At 49.9% G+C, this 19,023-nt stretch overlaps 1 protein-coding gene across 6 annotated transcripts in view; it reads right to left on the minus strand.

The window, feature by feature from the left end:
• The window catches only part of CUX1 (cut like homeobox 1), a 377,925-nt gene that overhangs the window by 285,663 nt on the left and 73,239 nt on the right, over positions 1-19,023 (minus strand). For all 6 annotated transcript variants that reach the window (XM_061209658.1, XM_061209657.1, XM_061209656.1 and 3 more), the window contains exon 2: positions 13,648-13,758. In XM_061209658.1, coding sequence (XP_061065641.1) covers positions 13,648-13,758 — 111 coding nt within the window. The remainder of the gene's footprint in view (positions 1-13,647; positions 13,759-19,023) is intronic.

Consider the following 19,023-nt stretch of genomic DNA (forward strand, 5'->3'; position numbering starts at 1 on the left):
TCGGAACTACAACAGTGACCTTTTAAATGTGAAGTAGGGAACCGCCAAGGGGGGGCCCTGCAGCTGAAGTGGCCCAGGATGCAAGTTACCCATGTGAGAAGTAATCCAGCCTCTGTGCCCTCCCCGGACTGTGCTGGGGAGTCTGGCTGCCAGGGAGGCAGTGGGGGGCTGCGTGAGGCAGGGGAGGCGGCTCCGGGGACCCATCCCACCCCAGGGGCCTCAGACCTGCCGCCAGCGGGCCTGCATTCCCAACCTCCAGCCAACTTCTCCGCTTCTGAGCTGTGACGCCCTAGTGGACCTCTTCCCTCCTCTAAGGGGCTCAGTTTTCCTCTCGTTGAAATGGAGAGAAATATTGTACCTATTTCACAGGGATCCTGTGTGTTAAATCGGCCAATACAGTTAAAGTCTTTAGAACAGTGCTCGGTACACAGTAAGCGCTCAGTAAGTGTCAGCTGTTGTTATGAGCTCTTCCCACTGTGTCTCTGCAGTGACCAGAGCCCTCAAAACAGAACTGCCTGGGTATACCCCAACCCACATACAATGGGATCGCCATGACGTTTTGCTGTGTGCAGAATGAATTCTGAATAGAAAAACCCCAAGAGGTAAAGTAGGTGAGGCCTATTGAGAAGAAAGGGCAGCCCAGAAGTCTTGGGCCCATGGAGGATGAACAGGAGTGAGCCGGACGGGGAGGGAGTGGGCCCAGCTCAAGCGTCCTCGGATCTCGGCCACGCTGCACGGCCATCAAACAACAGAGGGGACCTGGCCTGCTCAGCCTTCAAATCCAGTCAGTGGCAGAACCAGAATCGGGATGCAAGTGTCCTGATTCCCGATACAACTGTCCTTTTAACTGTATCAACAATACCATAATGTCTTCCTGTTAAAATACTGGACCACAAAGAAAATTATCACACTCTGCATGGTAGGCGCGTAATGCTCCCTGTAAATTACTTTTCCTGCAACTCACATTTTCAAGTTAAAACCAAGAGCCGTGGGCTTCCCTGGTGGCGCAGTGGTTGAGAATCTGCCTGCCAATGCAGGGGACACGGGTTCGAGCCCTGGTCTGGGAAGATCCCACATGCCATGGAGCAACTGGGCCCGTGAGCCACAATTAATGAGCCTGCGCGTCTGGAGCTTGTGCTCCGCAACAAGAGAGGCCGCGACAGTGAGAGGCCCGCGCACCGCGATGAAGAGTGGCCCCCACTTGCCGCAATTAGAGAAAGCCCTCGCGCAGAAACGAAGACCCAACACAGCCATAAATAAATAAATAAATAAATAAATAAATAAATAAATAAAAAACAAGAGCCGACAATAGTCAATAATCAGTGTTCAGGACTTCCCTAGCGATCCAGTGGTTGAGACTCCGTGCTTCCACTGCCGTGGCCCCAGGTTCAATCCCTGGTCGGGGAACTGGGATCCCGCATGCCGCACGGCGTGGCAAAAAAAAAAAAAATCAGTGTTCAATGATTAGCCCCAACTATTCCCGCCCGTAGCCCCCTTGGGCAAAGAAAGACAAACTTAGGACAACAGATCTCAGGGTCAGCAGGACCTGTCATCTGTCTGTTTCTTGACTTGACAAAAATCTCAAAACAGAAGGGGAGATTTTCCTGTGCTTTGGGTTATAAAAATTCCCATAAGGTAACCAGTGTTTTCAAGTAAAGGCCAGATTTTAGCCTAACCGCTCCTCCCTGGGTATAATCCCACAAAACGCACACCCAGCACATACAACACCCTTTAAATGAGTATGTCACTTCAGAGCGATACTCAAAAAATATTTTTTTTTTGGCTGTTTTTTTAACTAACAGAAGAGAAACCGCTTACAATTAACTGATTAAAAACCGACTTTTGGAAGCTAAAAGGGGACAGTCTGGCACAGTGGTTATGGCTTCGTTCTTGGGAGTCTGTCTGCCTGGGAGGCAGGTGGCTTGCACTCTGTAAAGTGGCACTAAGGACACCCACCTCCTTGGGTGACCGTGATGCACTTAGCATAATGCTTGGCTCTTGGTAAGTACTCGATAAATATTAATAAATAACAGTTCACCACAATTTCAACCAAATTTTATAGCTTTCCCATTTAACCATCATACCTAACAAACTGCACGCAACAAGGATGTTTACTGAGAAGAGCTGTGACCTCCTGTCTATACCCGGGTTATTACTACATCCTATGTAGAATGACATTCTCTACCCAAAATGTACTTCGGTTGAGGTTATTGACCAGAAAGACAAGCTACAGGCTGCTCCCAAAGAACAGCTTCCAAAGAGAGAGTTTAGGCAAATATTTCCACTCCATGAACAGTAGCACCAATGCAAAGGGAGAGAAAATGACCATCTAGACACATATGGAAGGAGTGTATTTTAATTTTACTGAATCTATTCAAGTCTGCCCTAGAAACTAGGTCTATAGCTTATAGACCTACAGGTCTACTTAATGCTTTAAGAGTATTTTTGTGTGGGGGGACTTCCCTGGCGTTCCAGTGGTTAGGACCCCGTGTTTCCACTGCAGGGGGCACAGGTTTGATCCCTGGTCGGAACTAAGATCCCGTGTGCCGAGCGGCGAGGCCCCCCTGCCCCCCAAAAAAAGTTTTGTTTTTTTTTTTAAATTTTAGTGTTCATTTATAGCTTTAAAATTCACTCGTGAACACAATTTCTCCTTTTAAAAGATTAGATTTCTATAACATACACTCAACAGGCCATTTATTGAGCTCCCGCTATTTGCCAAGGTTACTCTGGTCCGTCTACAGCGTTCTGTCTGACTCATAATTACCCTGCGAGAGTTGTCATCACTCCCATTTTCTGGATGAGAAAATGGAGGCTCGGAGGTTATACAACTCAGAGTGGTCTCGACTAAACTTCCACGCCACATGCATCTAATTACAGCCTTTTCCTTCTGACGGCTATTAAACGCTCAGAGAATCTGTCTGTTATACTTAAAATGGCCCTTTGAAAACTGCTAGAGGCATAGAGGAAGCGGCACACGGGCTCAGGAAGGAAAGGGAACGGCAGCCCTGCAACATTTCAGTGAGTGAGTCGGGACAGGCCGCTCCCGGGAAGCAAGCGGGGCCTGAGGGCTCTGCAGATGCCACGCGCGGCCCCCAGGTCAGGGCTCCTCGAGCAGTTCTGCCTGCTTCCTGTATAACCAACACAGACCGAGAGATTAACTCTTCATTGATCACCTACGAATTCACTTTTCCGGGCCAAAGGCAGTCAAACAAAACAAGGCCTCCCTCCAACTCAAATGTTTACCGACCGAACTTTCTGACATCCGAATGGAAAAGCTCCCGGTCTTAGGAAGCAGAGGGACCGAATCTGGTGTCTCAAAGTCACTGAGTGATAAGAGCAAACACAGGCCATCAGGTTTTTAGCTGAAAGAAATTACAGGGACCCCGCAGCTAAACAATCTGCCCAAATTCAGCAAGGGTAGCAGGGAGCTATGCAAAGGGTCATTTTCCATTTTTTGATTCAAGAAACTGTCCTAACTTCCTGAAGATCCTTCACCCATCCATACTCACTGCCGTACTGTCCTGTTTTCATTCTTATCACCACCTGAAATTATCCTGTGTGTCATTTGTTTACGTGGTCACTGTCTGCCTGCTCCCCACATGAGCCAGAACCTTCTCTCAGTGTCTTGTTGTATCTCAGAACCTCAGACGGCCCCTGGCCCAGGAAAGGGCTCAGAAGGAAGGAAGGGAGGGAGGAAAGAATGCAGGAAGAAAAGTGTTTATTGAGCACCTACTATATGTTCCTTACAATTGAATTCATTTCACCTGCCCAGCAGCTGGGATATTGTCAGTTCCATTTATACATATGGGGTCTGCGTCCCAGAATGCCTGGTGATCTTGGTCAAGGTAACTTAGCCCAAACATCCTGGTCACCACTTACTGGCTGTCCACTCCACTCCAGCCCAGCACTGGCCATTTACTTTCCAGGAATCTCACATGTTCCTCAACATAACCTCTTGAAGTAAGCAGAATATATTTTTGCAGATGGAGGAAGAGGTTAAGTTTCTGTCCCAATGCCACTGAGCCATGAAGCTAGACTCACTCCATGTGTCCGAGTCTGAGCTAAGTCCTCTTCTGCTCTAGAGGCCCCCTTGGTGACTTGGGAGCGTACTGCAGGGTCTCTCTGGAATGAGGGGGGAATAACGTGGCCACCAGCCATTACCAACTGGGGGCTGAATGGCGTTTGAGCTGCATTCATTACTCTATCTATCTATCACCCTCGAGGCAGGTTTTCTCTCCTAGGGACCCAGAAGAAACCAGAAAATAACCTCTTGGGTTGATAAACTGGCTTAAAGAGTTTAATTGGTAACAGTTAAAAGTTCACTTTTAATTTTTAAACATTTTCTAGTTAAAGTCTTCTTATAACTTAACAGTGGGTGATTCTGGAATGATTAAACAACCAAGTTGATTATTTGGGCTTTAGAATTTGGCCAAATATTGGAGCAGCCTTTTCCAAACCAAGCTGGCCACTGCCCAAATGAAATCCACAAGACCCTTTTATGTAGGGAATTTCTTCAGAGGATAAGAGAGAACAAGTGAACAGACCACCTGTGCAGGGATTTCCCACACCCCACAAAGAAAGGCATTAAAAAAACAAACAAACAAACAAAAACCTTAATTGAGATATAATTCACATACCATAAAGTTTATCCTGTTAAAGTGTACAGTTCAGGGCTTCCTTGGTGGCGCAGTGGTTGAGAATCTGCCTGCCAATGCAGGGGACACGGGTTCGAGCCCTGGTCCGGGAAGATCCGACATGCCATGCAGCAACTAAGCCCATGCACCGTGACTACTGAGCCTGCACTCTAGAGCCCGCGAGCCACAACTAGAGAAAGCCCGTGTGCAGCAACGAAGGCCCAACACAGCCAAAAAATAAATAAAAATAAATAAAGTGTACAGTTCAGTGGTGTTTGGCATATACACAAAGTTGTGCAACCATCACTACTATCTAATTCCAGAACGTTTTCATCATCCCCCAAAAAGCCCCATAAGCATCAGCAGTCACTCCCCATCCCCCTGGCCACCCCTAATCTACTTCTGTGGATTTGCCTATTATGGACATTTCATATAAATGCAATCATGTGGCATTTTGTGTCTAGCTTCTTTTACTCAGCAAAATGAGTCAAAGTTCATCTATATCATAACATGTTATTCCTTTTTATAGCTGAATAATATTCCATTCTATGGATATATCACATTTTGTTTATTGATTCATCTCTTGATGGACGTTTGGGTTGTTTCTACTTTTTGACTATTTTGAATAGTGCTGCTATAAACATTCACATACAAGTTTTTGAGTGGACATGTTTTCAATTCTTTTGGATATATACCTAGGAGTGGAAGTGCTGGGTCATAGGGTAATTCTGTGTTTAACATTTTGAGGAACTGCCAAAGAAAGGCAGTTCATGAAATTTTTTAAAAATTCTGTACAGAAAATAAAATTAAAGTGTTAAGTAAAATTTTATCTGCCTGTTTGAGAAATGAATCTTGTAGAGCAGTATAGTTAACAGTTTTAAAAATTGGAGTATAATTGCTTTACAATGTCGTGTTAGTTTCTGCTGTACAACGAAGTGAATCGGCTATACGTATACATGTATCCCCTCCCTCTTGGACCTCCCTCCCATCCCACCCCTCTAGGTCATCACAGAGTACTGAGCTGAGCTCCCTGTGCTATACACCAGGTTCCCACTAGCTATCTACTTTACACATGGTAGTGTATTTATGTCAATCCTAATCTCCCAGTTCATCCCACCCTCTCCTTCCCCCACTGTGTCTACATGTCCGTTCTCTACGTCTGTGTCTCTATTCCTGCCCTGCAAATACGTTCATCTGAACCATTTTTCTAGATTCCACACATATGCGTTAATATATATTTTAAAGATTATGTTTTGTAAAGAAAAGATTCCTAAACGAATGCTATAAATATGATCACCCAGCGTCCACGGTGCTCAAGGTGCACAGCTAAATACGCATGATGGATGGAGCTACAGCTCCGGCCAGCAGGCCTTTCCCCTTCAGAAGTGGGAGGAAGTAATTGTACCAGAGCTGCAGACTCAGCAGAGGGGCTGCGTCTAGATTCCTGGATCCCCGATGTGAGTGGTCTGCGGGGCACTGGGGGTGTCCGTGTTCCTAGATGGTGTCCGCCTGCATCCCCTGGTCTTCAAGCTTACAGGCCTCCTCCCCATCACTACCCTTCCTGAAAGACCCGTGTCCCTAGGGGCACGTCTGGTCTGCCCTTCTCTTTAAAAGTCACAATTTGTTGGGACTTCCCTGGTGGTCCGACAGTTAAGACTCCGCGCTCCCAATGCAGGGGGCCTGGGTTTGATCCCTGGTCGGGGAACTAAGATCCCACATACCGCAAATAAGCCCGCGCACCGCAACGAAGACCCAGCACAGCCCAAATAGATAAATAAAACTTAAAAAACAAGAAACCGTGACTGTATTCCAATAAAACTTTAAAAAAAAAAAAGTCCTACTTATGGTTTAAAAAAAAAGTCACAATTTGTTGACAGTATAGAAGAACAGAAAGGAGACAATGAATGTCACCTGTACCCCTCCCCTGCTCACTATAGAAATAATATAAGGTTAGCATTTTGGTGTTTAACCCTCCAGGCTTTGGGCTCTGTATGATTATGTGTATTTAATAAAGTGGGATTAAACTAGTAAAAAAAGTCACAATTTGTCAAATCAGTGCAGTGGGTCGTCAATGAACGTATTCCCGTATCCAGTGAGACATCAGGAAAACTAAGCTCGCATTTCTAGTCTCCCATGTGCACTGTCTTTTTTGATTCTCATGGGGACGGAAGCAAACACAGAGGCCACACAGGCCTCCATAGTCTGTCAATTTTTTGAAAACAAGAGAAGAGCGAAGAATTCAGTCACTGCTCAACACGCAAGCATGTCCAGTTGTAGCGAAGAACGTCTGAACACTGTTTGATAGTTTAAAAAGCTTGGGGAGTCATACGTGAGCTCGTTTAATCCTCATGCCAATTCCACGATGCAGCTGTAACGACCATCCTCACCTTGGCCACCTGACCGGCCTGGGACCCCTGCAGGGCCATGTGGGGCAAAGACACCCCCCCCCCACCGCCAGGTTTCTCACCGAGCCCCAGCCACGCCGTCTCGAGGCAGCCTGTGCAGGACGTGTCCATCTGAGTTGCAACTTTATTTTTAAGTGACGCTCTTTTTCCAGGCTGAGTCACTCCCTGCAGTGTCTATATAAAGGCTGTAGAGGCAGTGACTAAATGCATTTGGGCCCGGGCCACAACTATATTACTGCCCCCTCCTTCCCTCCCCCAGCCTGCTGACTCCTTTCTCACAGGGAGCGCAAAAGGAGCCACAAAGTTTGCAGCGTCTTTCCGTCCTTCTGTCCCCCCACCTCCGCAGAAGGCAAGCAGCTGGCTCACGCGTGCAGGAGACGGGCTGGGGGCACGCGACTTCATATCTCACTCAGAAGGAGTCCATCCTGATCAATAAGCAAGTGACTGGGGACTTTCCGAAAGAAGGTGCCCTCGCCCTGCCTCCACCTGCCAGAGTTGGGGAGAAATCCACAAATCTAGTTCATTTCAGCCATGGTGCAAGATTGCTTCCCGAGTTGTATGTCAAGAGGACTCCTTACTATTCTATAACGGTTTCCTAAGAATGTAAAAATCAGAAAAACACTCCAGCCAGAGACAGAGAGGGCAAATTAAGATTCTGGCGCTCAGGAAATGAACGCCCGCGAACAGGCGGTTATGTCAGCAGGAAAGAGAACGTTCCCTTCACGGAGCCAGGTCTGCTGACCCGGGAGGCGGGGCTGTGAGGCTGTGGGTGGCGCCAGGCCCAGGGCCACCTTCCCCATCGGGGATGGAGGGTGGTCAGGGAGCTGTGCCCCGGTCAGGGCGGGGACCGAGCTCTGTCTGTCACGATGGGGGCGAGAGATGGTGACGGGAGAAAGAGGCCACGTGCATTTGCACAGGAGAAATGTGGGAAACAGACCCAGGATGTGAGCCTGGTGGACCAGGTGTCACGAGGATTAACACTCAAGAGAGCAAGAAATGTTGAGGCAAAAATATATCCGGGGAAAAATGACCAAGGAGAGCTCCCGAATTGCAGCTGAGTTTTCAACCTCACGGAAGAGATGTGAGCCCTTTCATAGGAAACATAGATTAATCCAGCAAAGTCTGACAGTCAGGTGCCTAAGATACACTCTGGGTTAGGAGCTGGACACTCTGCCAGGACAAAAATGAGGCCCAAAGATGGTTTTATGATAAAACTGCAGCATCTCCAGTCGGAGGTTTTCCTTTCCTCCTCCCCATAAAGGATGGTTCTTCTGTTGTTCAAAAGAAAGGCAACAAAATAAAAACCATCCCTTGTGCTCCATCTGGAAGCAAGTCTAACACTGAAGACCCTTCTTCTGATAGTCGAGCATCGCATTCAAATAGCTGGAGCCGCTGAGCTGGGACGGCACCCCCTGCAAACCTCCCGTGACCTGACTCTGTGGGTCTGCACCGCTCCAGATGCTCAGCCCATCGAGGAGGCAGCTAAAAGCACCAACTCAGGGGCCAGGCTGCCTGGTTTCAAGTCCCTGCCTGGCTGAGTAGCAGCTGTGAGATCCTTGTGAAGACAAACGTTGGTCCCAGGAGCAAACTTAAAAGTTAACCAAACAGAAAACCAAGAAAAAAGCAATTCCTCGGTAGAATCATGAAACCCTAGCGTTGCTGTCCCTATCTCCGTCCCCACCCCCCATGGGAAGTAACTCAGTTTCCAGGAGTAAGGAGTCGCGTGTGCCCTAGGCGGGTTCTGGACAGGGCCCTCCACATCCCTGGTCCTCTAATCTGCCATTAGGTTTATCAACACAGAGGCATCAAAGGTAATCCCGCCCGCACCCTGGCTCTCTGATCAAAGCAACAGAAAAGCAAAAGGCACGGGGTTTTGGCCTGCACTGAACCCACAGTTCTAACCCCACCAGGCTTCAAGAGCTTCGAGAAAGCTGCCGCCAGCCTAGCCATGCTCTTCACCAGCCTCGGGCAGGAAGAACGTGCCACCCAGCATGGAGGCACCTGCCCCTGCCGCCAGCCTGCAGGGCCCCTCATCAGCGGGGGTGGCCCAGTTCCTCTACCCACCTCCCAGTCCCCAAAATCCAGCCCGGGGGCCGAAGTGCAGTGGCCTCTGCCCAGAGGTCAAGGCCTCAGCATTCATCTCTCACGCAGCCCCTTTCCCCCATCTTTCATTCCCACCCACCCCCAGTCTGGGCACAACTAGGAGGAAGGTGAAGGGGGAGACACATACAGAGCTCCCAGGGTGGTGCGCTGAGACCACTGAGACCACCAACGCGTGCCTTGCAGCTGTGAATTAAGCCAGGGGCTCCTGGATGAGTTTCAGGCGGTCCAGGAGAGACTAAACTATGTGCAAACATGTGTATTTCTCAGGGGGCAGGTCCTTCCCCAATGCTTCAAAGGTTGAGAACCAAGGCTCAAAAAGTAGCACTGCTCACCTATAGTAAGAATCACCGTGACACATGCGGCTTGGAATTTACCAGCATTGATCTAAGAGTGTTTCTGGGGGAAAGTCTGCATTCAGAAGGTTCCAGAGACGCTGTCCTATACTTAACATGCCTTATCAGGATGGCGTACTTGCTTGGTAAGAATATAAGAAACTTTTTAAGAATGGGGATAGGATTTTTTTTTTTTTTTTGGGGGGGATAGGATTTCATCCCCAGGGCCAAACCATCTGGCACGTGGAAGGTGCTCAAAAATACTTGTAAAATGATTAACTGTTATTACAAACCAACTTTTGGAACACTTTGGGTGAAAACAACCTATATTTGTTGTGGGTCTTTTTTTTTTTTTTTAAAGTTCCTTGAGCTGGCTTTGAGGAGCAGAAAACAACTGTATCTCATGTGTTTCATAGTATGTTTTCCAAGTTAATGCTCGTAACAAACACGTACTAGACTCTTGGTGCTGGGCCTGTGTGGAGCTCTCCCCCCACCCCCACACACACTACTTACTGCACACACATTACATACTACACACACTACATACCACACACACACAAACACTACATACACATAGCAACCCTGTGAGCTGGGCCCTGCCAATTACACTTTTTACAGATGATGAAACTGAGACTTTGGGAGGTTAAGTCATTTGCCCAATGACACCAGCCAGTAAGTCACCTGCAGCAATAAATATAAAAAGTGAAACAACCTAGAAATACCCCCCAGTCTTTTACGTTCAATTATCAATCATAAACTCAATAGGGAATGTATGTTTAGTCACAAAATTCAAATTTAAAACGTTTTCCTTCGAAAGGGACTCTTTTCTGAGTCAAAGAAAGGTCAAAGAAAGTCATATGCAGAGTAACTCCATCTCCTTCAGATTAACTACAATTTTGAGTTTAAAAAGACAGAAGCAAGAATATCAGTTGACTAGGAATGTATTCATTTAATGACATAAAACGGAAACTGAAAGAACTTCATTCTAAACAAAATATCTTCAAGGCTCTGGCCTCCACAGTGCCTCTTGTGCTCCTGGCTGGTGGGCTGGGCACTGACCCGCCCACGTCCCCACCCAACACACACTCCTACCCCTGGACCCGGGCTTTCCCAGTTGCCCTTGGGCAGCACCAGTCCAGAAAAACACGAACTCCCTGTCGGCAGACAGCCTCACTCACCTCTGACTGCCCCTTGAAGCCTGAACCTGCCTATTAGACTTACTAGACACTCAACAGACCCTGGAAGGACAGTTTCTCCTCTCCCGGAACAAAGAGGGACATCAGGGTTTTCATCCAGAATCAACGCACTTGGTGTGACACCAGCAAGACCACTGGCCCTGTCTCTGCCCCGCCAGCCTGGTCCTCACTCGGCCGACTGTGTGAGGCATGAGGATGCTGGTCTGTGTTCACACCCAGAGATGCCGCCCCTGTCAACAAGCCAACTTTTTTTTTACCCCTGAGAACAAAGTTCTAAGCAACCTTCACCTTCACACGTCCAATTTCCAGAAGTGTTCCCTCGACAGTAACTGTTACTCTGTCCTCAGTTGTTTAATAATCAGAAGAAATGACTGATGTCACAGACGGGTCAGGCTCCTCTGGACTGAAGCTCCAAACAAAGTGATGACCCAATACCTGACCTGGGTCCCAGGCCTCACACTCATCAGAGCCCCCAGACACCACCATATCATAGGACCCCCAAGTACCGCCATCATGTACCCTGGACGACCTCGCTGAAGCCACCCACCCCCACCTCCACTGCAGCCTTAAGAGGTTTCCAAATCTACAGAAGATTCTGGATGGCTGGCAGCATAGGTGAAACTGTCTTCTCTACGGGGTCTTGCCTCAAGTTCCCATGGGAACCCCACACCAAATTCAAGGGTGGGTCTGGGATCGGGAAATGCAGGGGAGCCATCAGGGCAAGAGCCGGTGAGCGGCTTCACCCTTCCACGCATCTCGGAAATCTGTGCCGCAGCGAGGCCTCCTGATTGTGGCAGGAGGAGCCCGAGAGGGCACCAGCCCCGACCAGCTGGCAGAACCAGGGACAAGCAGGATGGCAACATCCATCCCTTCCAGGTGGGGTTCTGTGTCCCCTTCTCTGTGGAAGACGGTGTCTAAAAACGTGCCCTGGCAAAACTTGCAGAGATATTTCCCAACCCATATACTATAGCCCAATAAAAATAAAAACAAATTAAAAAAAAAAAATCAAGAACAAACAAACAAACAAAACGTGCCCTGGAAAGCAATGCCCCAAATGGCTTTTCCCCACCAGGCTGCTCCTCCCCAAGCCTCTTCTATTTACTTGGATTAGGAGATATAATGCAAAGTTTGAGGCTAGGTTTCATCAAGTAACTGGCTTGGGATTCAGCACAGGCCATGGATGGGAGCTGGTGGCCAGTTCCTGCCAGACGAGCCCTGTTTAGATGTCAATGGAGGGACAGGGCCCGTTCACTGAGCCTGAGGTGGCCGGAGGGGACACGCCCTTCCTCGGCTGGCACCACCTTTAGCTGACAGGACCTTGGGACCCAAGAGGAACACCCAGGAATCCAGTTCTCTTCACGGCACTTCCTCACAGGACGAATTATATTTACCTACTGTTGTCTGACGTCTCAGAAGCATGACCTTGCCCTTCTTTTTTCGATTTTTCTATGGCCACCCCGGGACATATGGTCACCAAGGGAAGGGCAGTGAGAACACAGGACAGCGGTGACAGCTAGTTGCTAGATCAGTGCTGAAGGTGGCTCGAGAGACACACCTGACCCGGGCTGGTCTAGGGAAACAAAGTCAAAGACAAGAGTGCAAGAAACCCTGCAGCGAGACCCTCCGGGAAGGTCTGCTCTGAGCAGCCCAAGAGGAGGAAGGTGGCCTGTCGCTCGACTGCCTTCTCTGCTCCTGCCTTTGCTCATGACATGACGAGGTGGAACGTGGAGGCCAGGAGTCCACCCCCAGCCCCCAGCGGCATGGAGGACAGCAACCCCCAAGCCTGAATCACTCTGACCCACGTGTCTGGTCCTGATACAACACAGAAGATCCACGTTTCTGGGCAGGGTGGGGTGGAGAGGGTAAGCAATGAATCTAAAATTTAAAACCCTTAGGTGGGTCTGCCCCTAGAGCCTTATTTCTTTCCACTGGACTACCACGATTTTTTTCTCCTAAAATATTTATTCTGAAAATAGAGGGTTAATTACTTGTTCCCCCAAATGATTCACAATAGCACTCCCTTAAACAGCAAGCTCCTTTGGAGCACTTAAAATGGGTCCACTTTTAAGCAAATTCAATTCACACACCATTTTCCAGGACTACTATAAAAGTCAGAAGCATCCCTCCCAGAAAGCAGCTTTTCTTCCAGGCCTGTTCCTTTGTTCTCCATGGAAGAATCTGGAGGCCTGGGAGCCAGGGCTGAAGCTCTGAACACCCGCCACACACCCACACCTGAGTGGAGGGTGCAGGAGGCTGGGTACGAGCCCATGGCACAAGAACCACTGTGGCTCCAACTGGCAGAAGCTCCCGGAAAGCAATCCTCACGTCTGCTCAACTGTCTGTAAAACTCTCCTGTCCTTTTATTTCTTCTGAAGCCTTTGACAAGGACTCAGGGAACAAGGGACTGAGAAAATAGGGCAGGAAAAGGCTGCCCCAGCCACTCGAAACACTGTCCTCTGAACACATACTTCCAAAAAAGAAAAATTAGGAGCTCACGAAGAGCACATTTCCAGTGCCCTTTAAAGCATATTTTAGGAAACACAGAGGCAAGTAAAAGGCCAGACCAGACTAAATGTCTGTTTCGCAAGAAGCGTCGCCATACTGCATCCCTGGATGCACGCAGCCTGCAGGTGCCCCTCTGAGGCCCTGCCAACCCGGCTCTGCCCCTCTACTCATGCTCCCTAAGGACCCGGGGTGAGGTCCTACCTACAGACGTGAGCACATGGGCACGGAGGGGCTGGGGTCCTGCCCCTGGCTACCCAGCTGGTTCAGCATCTGCATCTAGAATTCACTCCGGCTTTAATCTGGTCCCCAGCCCGCGCAGGGGCTCGCTGTTGGGGCCGAGGGCAGCCGAAAGGAAGGAGCAGACGGCCCCGTCTGCTAGGAATGAAATGCTTACGACACGCCCTCCGAACGCGCGTGTGCTAGGACGGTAAGACCCCCCCTTCTGAGAGCCAGGGAGGGAGACGCTGCTCACCTCTGGAGTGTTCTTCTTGAACTCTCGGCTCTGCTCGATGAGCCGCTTTCTCGACTGCTCGCTTTCATCCTGCCGGTTCGCCAATACTGTTGCGGTGGCATCGAGTTCCCTCTGCGGAGAGAAACAAAAAGGGAAGGCGAGATTGTAATTGCACTTTGTACGGGAGGAGAGCACATTTGTACCTGACCAGGGCACGGGGTGGCGGGGCGGTGGGGGAGCCCGTGGCTCCAGGGATCACCACCTCGTGGCCCAGGAGGGGCTGGGGGCCAGCCGAAAGGGACCTGGGCACCACCAGGAGGCTCCCATCCTCCCCCGTGCACCGACTGGTTTGAAAAAACCAAACCCGCTCGGCTTGACACGCTGTGTATCGCGCATCACAAGTGACTGCTCCTATGACAGGACACGCAGATGCATTTTTCTTTGCTAAAACCAGAGTCAGGCCAGTGCCCAAACACCACCCCTCCCCGGAGTCACTCGCTTCTGCTCTTCACGAGCGTCTTTCCTGCCACGTCTCTGGGCCCCAGTCCTGCTGCTTGACTCCGGGCTGCTCCCCGGGGCATCCTGTCTGACTCTCTGGGCCTGGCATCTTCTGTAGTCACATCTGATTTGCTTTCGTTCAACAGATACTTATTGTGGGCTTACTACAGGCCAGACATCATGTTCAGGGCCTGTTAGTTGTTTTCAAAAGGGACCTTAAGAGGCAAGTCCCAAGAATAAGGATCTCCAGCGTCGTGTCAACTTGGGAAGTGAGGCACCTGGAAACAGTGTTATCCCCCAACCCTTAGACTTGCCCCTGAGACTCTGAGAACCACCAGGAGTGGGTCTCCCGTGAGAGGATCTCTGTCGCACACAACAAACCGACACTCAGAGCGTCAGAGAACCTGTGTCCTAGCGTTGGAAGCTCTGGGAGGAGTAGCCAAGAGGCTCTGTTTGAAACGAGCCTGCGGCAGATGGGCCCAGGAGGGTGGTGTCCTGGGCGGACAGCAGGAGTGCAAGGACACGTTCCCGAAGCCACCGAGAGTCGCATTTTCGTGCTGGGTGGCTTTGGCTACTAAAGACACACACGGGCACATTCTGCTTAGGATGCGAGCGGCGGCTCCAAGTGGCTTCTCAGTGGTACAGCCCGTCGCCCCGAGGCCCAGCAGAGCTAGGGAAGGCGAGGAAACTCCAAGCTGAAGATCCATGCACAGACATCCAGGAAGCCAAGAGGCTTTCTACACCCACCCTCCACCCACCCGGCTTCCTTTTTGGCGGAAGTAACCAAAGGCGTCTGCGAGCCCTGCTGCTGAGCACTTCGTTCGTTCCGCTACAGGGTGGGCCGCTGCCAGACGGGGCGGCAGAGTGCTGGAACAAACATCTAGGGTGCTGTCAACTTGGAAATGGCAGAGAGTTTTTAAAGGGGTGGGGGGTTGGGGGGAGGAACAAGGGGGTGGGGGAGATGCCACCACACCGCACTCTCTCCCTCCTTCCGTGCTTCTGGCATTGCGGCAATTCTTGGGCAAGCAAGTCCAAAAGAATAACGTGGGCTCGGATTCAAGAACAGATGTCAAAGCTACTGCAGAAAAGAGGGAAACACTGCACATTTTGATAGACCACATTTGAAACACATCCCAGTCAAGTGAAGGCAGGGGGGGGAAAAAAGAGCAACTGAAACCAATGTGGCAGCGTGGGGATGGAGACAGAGGAGAGAGCAATCGCAGATAAGCAGAAGGCTTCTCAAAAATATAAACAATCTGGTAAGGAGGAGGACTTAGACATCTATATTTAAGCAGCAGCAGCAGAAGTTATAAAAGGAGACGTCAAGAAAGGGGGTAAAAAGCCAATATTGAAATACGACAAAAAAGGTAAAGTTGATGTTTGGTTCCAATCACACACAGATGCAGAAAACTTAGAGAAAAACAAAGAGCTTTCAGTGAAGACCCTACTTCCTGGGGCGGGGGGTGGGGGGGTGGGGGGAGGGGTCACTTAATCAGAGGGTGTCTGGTGACTTCTGAGGACAGGTGCTGGATGCTGGAGGCACACGGCTGACTGCGGGGTCCCAGACCTAGTGGGAAGAACTCGGGGACCATGGGGGGCAGCACTGAAGGAGATGTCGAAGAGCACACGGTCTGTGGGCCTCTCTGGGCCCCTCGGTCCCCCCACCTCTCACTCTGAGGTCTGTCCCAGCCCGGCATCAAGGGGTTCCGTGGGCAGATCCATCAGAAAGCCTGACTGCGGATGGCTGAACCTGGCACAGGTCGCTCGCTTGATGGAAGGGAAACTGACCCACCCCTATCGCAGGGTAGCAGGGCCAGAGCGCCCGAGGTGACCTGCTGCTGGCAGGCAGGGACCCAGGCGGGTGGGGGGGGAGGTAGGAGGGCGCGGGGGGGCATGCCACACTCCCTTCCCCATGCGTGCAGACATATGCAGGCCCGAGTGAGAAACCAACAGGGCTCTCCAAACTGCACCGGGTGCCGCCACCCACCGAGTGTGAGCCTCTGCCGCCCTGGGTCTGGCTGCTCAGGTTCAAGGCTCACAGTCACAGCCCTGGAGGACATCAAGGCTTTCTAAGGCTCTGGGGACTACACAAAGGCAGGAGATGGCTATGAAACATAAGCCAAATACTGTTTTATTATCTACCCAGCCAGACTATCCTCCAAATGTCACATATAATGATCCATTAACAAGGGAATTTAATGTTTCAGGGGAGTGGCGGTGGGGGCCTAAAATACAGAACCCTCAGCCCCTGAGTCACTGGTCACACGTAACAAGGAGCACAGAGAGTCCCCACATCTGAAAGGCATTAAAAATTCACAAAGTGGGGGGCTTCCCTGGTGGTGCAGTGGTTGAGAATCCGCCTGCCAATGCGGGGGACACGGGTTCGAGCCCTGGTCCGGGAAGATCCCACGTGCCGCGGAGCAACTAAGCCCGTGCGCCACAACTACTGAGCCTGCGCTCTAGAGCCCTCGAGCCACAACTACTGAAGCCCACGCGCCTAGAGCCCGTGCTCCGCAACAAGAGAAGCCACCGCAATGAGAAGCCCACGCACCACAACGAAGAGTAGCCCCCGCTCACCACAACTAGAGAAGGCCCGCTCGCAGCAACGAAGACCCAACGCAGCCTAAATAAATAAATAAATAAATGAAATTTATTTTTTAAAAAATTCACAAAGAACAAAAAAACCACAAAAAACAAACAAACAAAAGCGTAGAACCAACCTAAACGTCCAGCAATAGCACATAGCGTATCGGCATATCCACTCAAGAATTATTTTGCAAAAATACAATCCTACATACACACAATATGAGATGGAATGATATTCAAGATATATTTAAGCAAAAAAAAAGCAAAGTGCAAAACAATGCTACATTGTTTAAAAGAGTATCTATACACGTTTGCATACATTTGGCTTGTCTCTAGAAAGACGGAGAAACTTGAAACTGTGCTTGGCTCTGAGGAGGCCCTGGGGAGGAGGGGACTTGCTCTTCATGTATCTTTTGGCTATTTTGCTACGTATATGAATTACCTGATTGGAAAAGTCACAATATATATTAATTTTATATATATTTAAAAACTGCTAATGTGAAAAAAACACACACGCATATAGTTACACAAACATATTTTACATGCTGCGTCCCCATATGTGAGTGTGCGTGGTCTCCGTGTCCACCTGCCCAGGGGCAGAGGCCTGGGATAGATGACCCCTGACTCACTCTGGTGATTCAAAAAGTGAGGCAAGCGCGTCCTTTGTCAAAACAACAGCTGTTTCTTGCACAACGTGCTGCATGCTGGCCAGTCTCAGGGACTACGAACGAGGAGGAGGTGGCCGGTCACCGAAAACACCACTCAGGCAAGCCCCAACCTTCCCAGGGAAGGGCAGAGGAGGGTGTCCTCTCTGAACTGTTCACAACTGCTCTCCTGCCGGAAACACCTGGCAACCCCAGGTCCCAGGTGATGGAAACTGGTAGCAAACCCATGGGCTCTGAACAGGGGCATTTCCAACTAGGCCGAAAGAGCTAGAAATGGTAACGACAAAGCATCTTGCAAGGACGGCACCTGGCTGCAGAAACTCTGGGGTTTTCTTTCAAAGTCGTCATGGGATGACTGATGTCAGGGGGCGACAAGGTCCAGGGAAAGACCTCTGGCTTTGGACACCTCACCCCATGAAACTGGGGAACTGCCCCAAGAGCTGTGGACGCTGCAATCCTGTTTTCCTCACTGACTTTGATTTCTGGGATGCTTTTTCTCCATTTCTGACAGAACCTCAAAGGGCAGAGCTCCCAACACTGGAAGTTTCTCTCTGCCTGAACTCCAGCCTCTCAGCCAAGTATTAAAGGCTTATTAAACACACACACAAATAAAAAGCGACCATGTAGCTGCCTATTTAAAAGAAACTTTGGGGGAAGTGTCTCCCAAAGAAAACAACACGTCTCTTAATAAAGTCAATGATCAGTTTGGAACCCCTCGCCTTTAAAGTGAATGGTCAGTTGTTGGTTTTAAACGGGGGTGTGTGTGTGTGTGTGTCTGCAATGCTGCCACAACTTTTGTGAGATCCTCTCTCCCTGAGGCCCCCAGGCCAGGCCTGCCAGTGCTCTGGGCAGATGCACACAGGCCCTCTTTGCCCCCAGGGCCCCCGGGCTGGTGGGGAAAACACACCAGCCAACTGCATCAGAGATGTGAGTAAAGTATTGTCTTTTCACTGTCGCTAACTTTGACTCAAAGAGTTGGTTCATCTGAGGCTTCTTCAGGGCTTATCTGTCAACTAATTAACAGCAAATCCTATATAAGAATTTAAAGTGGCTTTATTAGGGAAAACGGAGAGAGAGCACTTGTGCAGAAAGGGGAAGGCCAGCCATGGTTTCTGCATGAAGTAGGCCTTGGAACATTTTCTGTTTCGTTTCCTGCAATGGGATCACTGGACAAATGGAAGCTACTCTGACTAGAAAGGGGTGAAAGCCCCAAGCCCACCCACCTGCCTCCTTCCATCACCCGCTCCCTGGCCTCCTACATGGAACTTCTGGAGACCCTTCAGACAGTGGCCTTAGAGAACCCTGGTTTGGATTCCAGGCTCCACCCCTTTTATAACCTGTGTGGTTTTGGTCAATGATGTCCCCTCCCTGGAGATAACTAAGGTAAAGCATGTCCACCTTGAGACATGGTGAGCACTCCATCGAGGGGAGTTTTTCTGTATCATCAGAGCCACACGATTGACCTCAGGCTGGAATGCATTCTGCCACCAGTATCCCCAACTAAGCCGGGGGCTCCAGGGATGCACAGGTGAATTGGAAGTTGACCCTGACCTCCAGGTACCCACAGTCCAGCCGAGGAAACTAGGCAGGCATGGAAGAGCGACAAGACAGAGGGGACCAGGCTGGTGGAATGAAAACAGGCAGAGGT

Source organism: Eubalaena glacialis, chromosome 13, assembly GCF_028564815.1.
Source record: "Eubalaena glacialis isolate mEubGla1 chromosome 13, mEubGla1.1.hap2.+ XY, whole genome shotgun sequence".
Taxonomy (NCBI): domain Eukaryota; kingdom Metazoa; phylum Chordata; class Mammalia; order Artiodactyla; family Balaenidae; genus Eubalaena; species Eubalaena glacialis.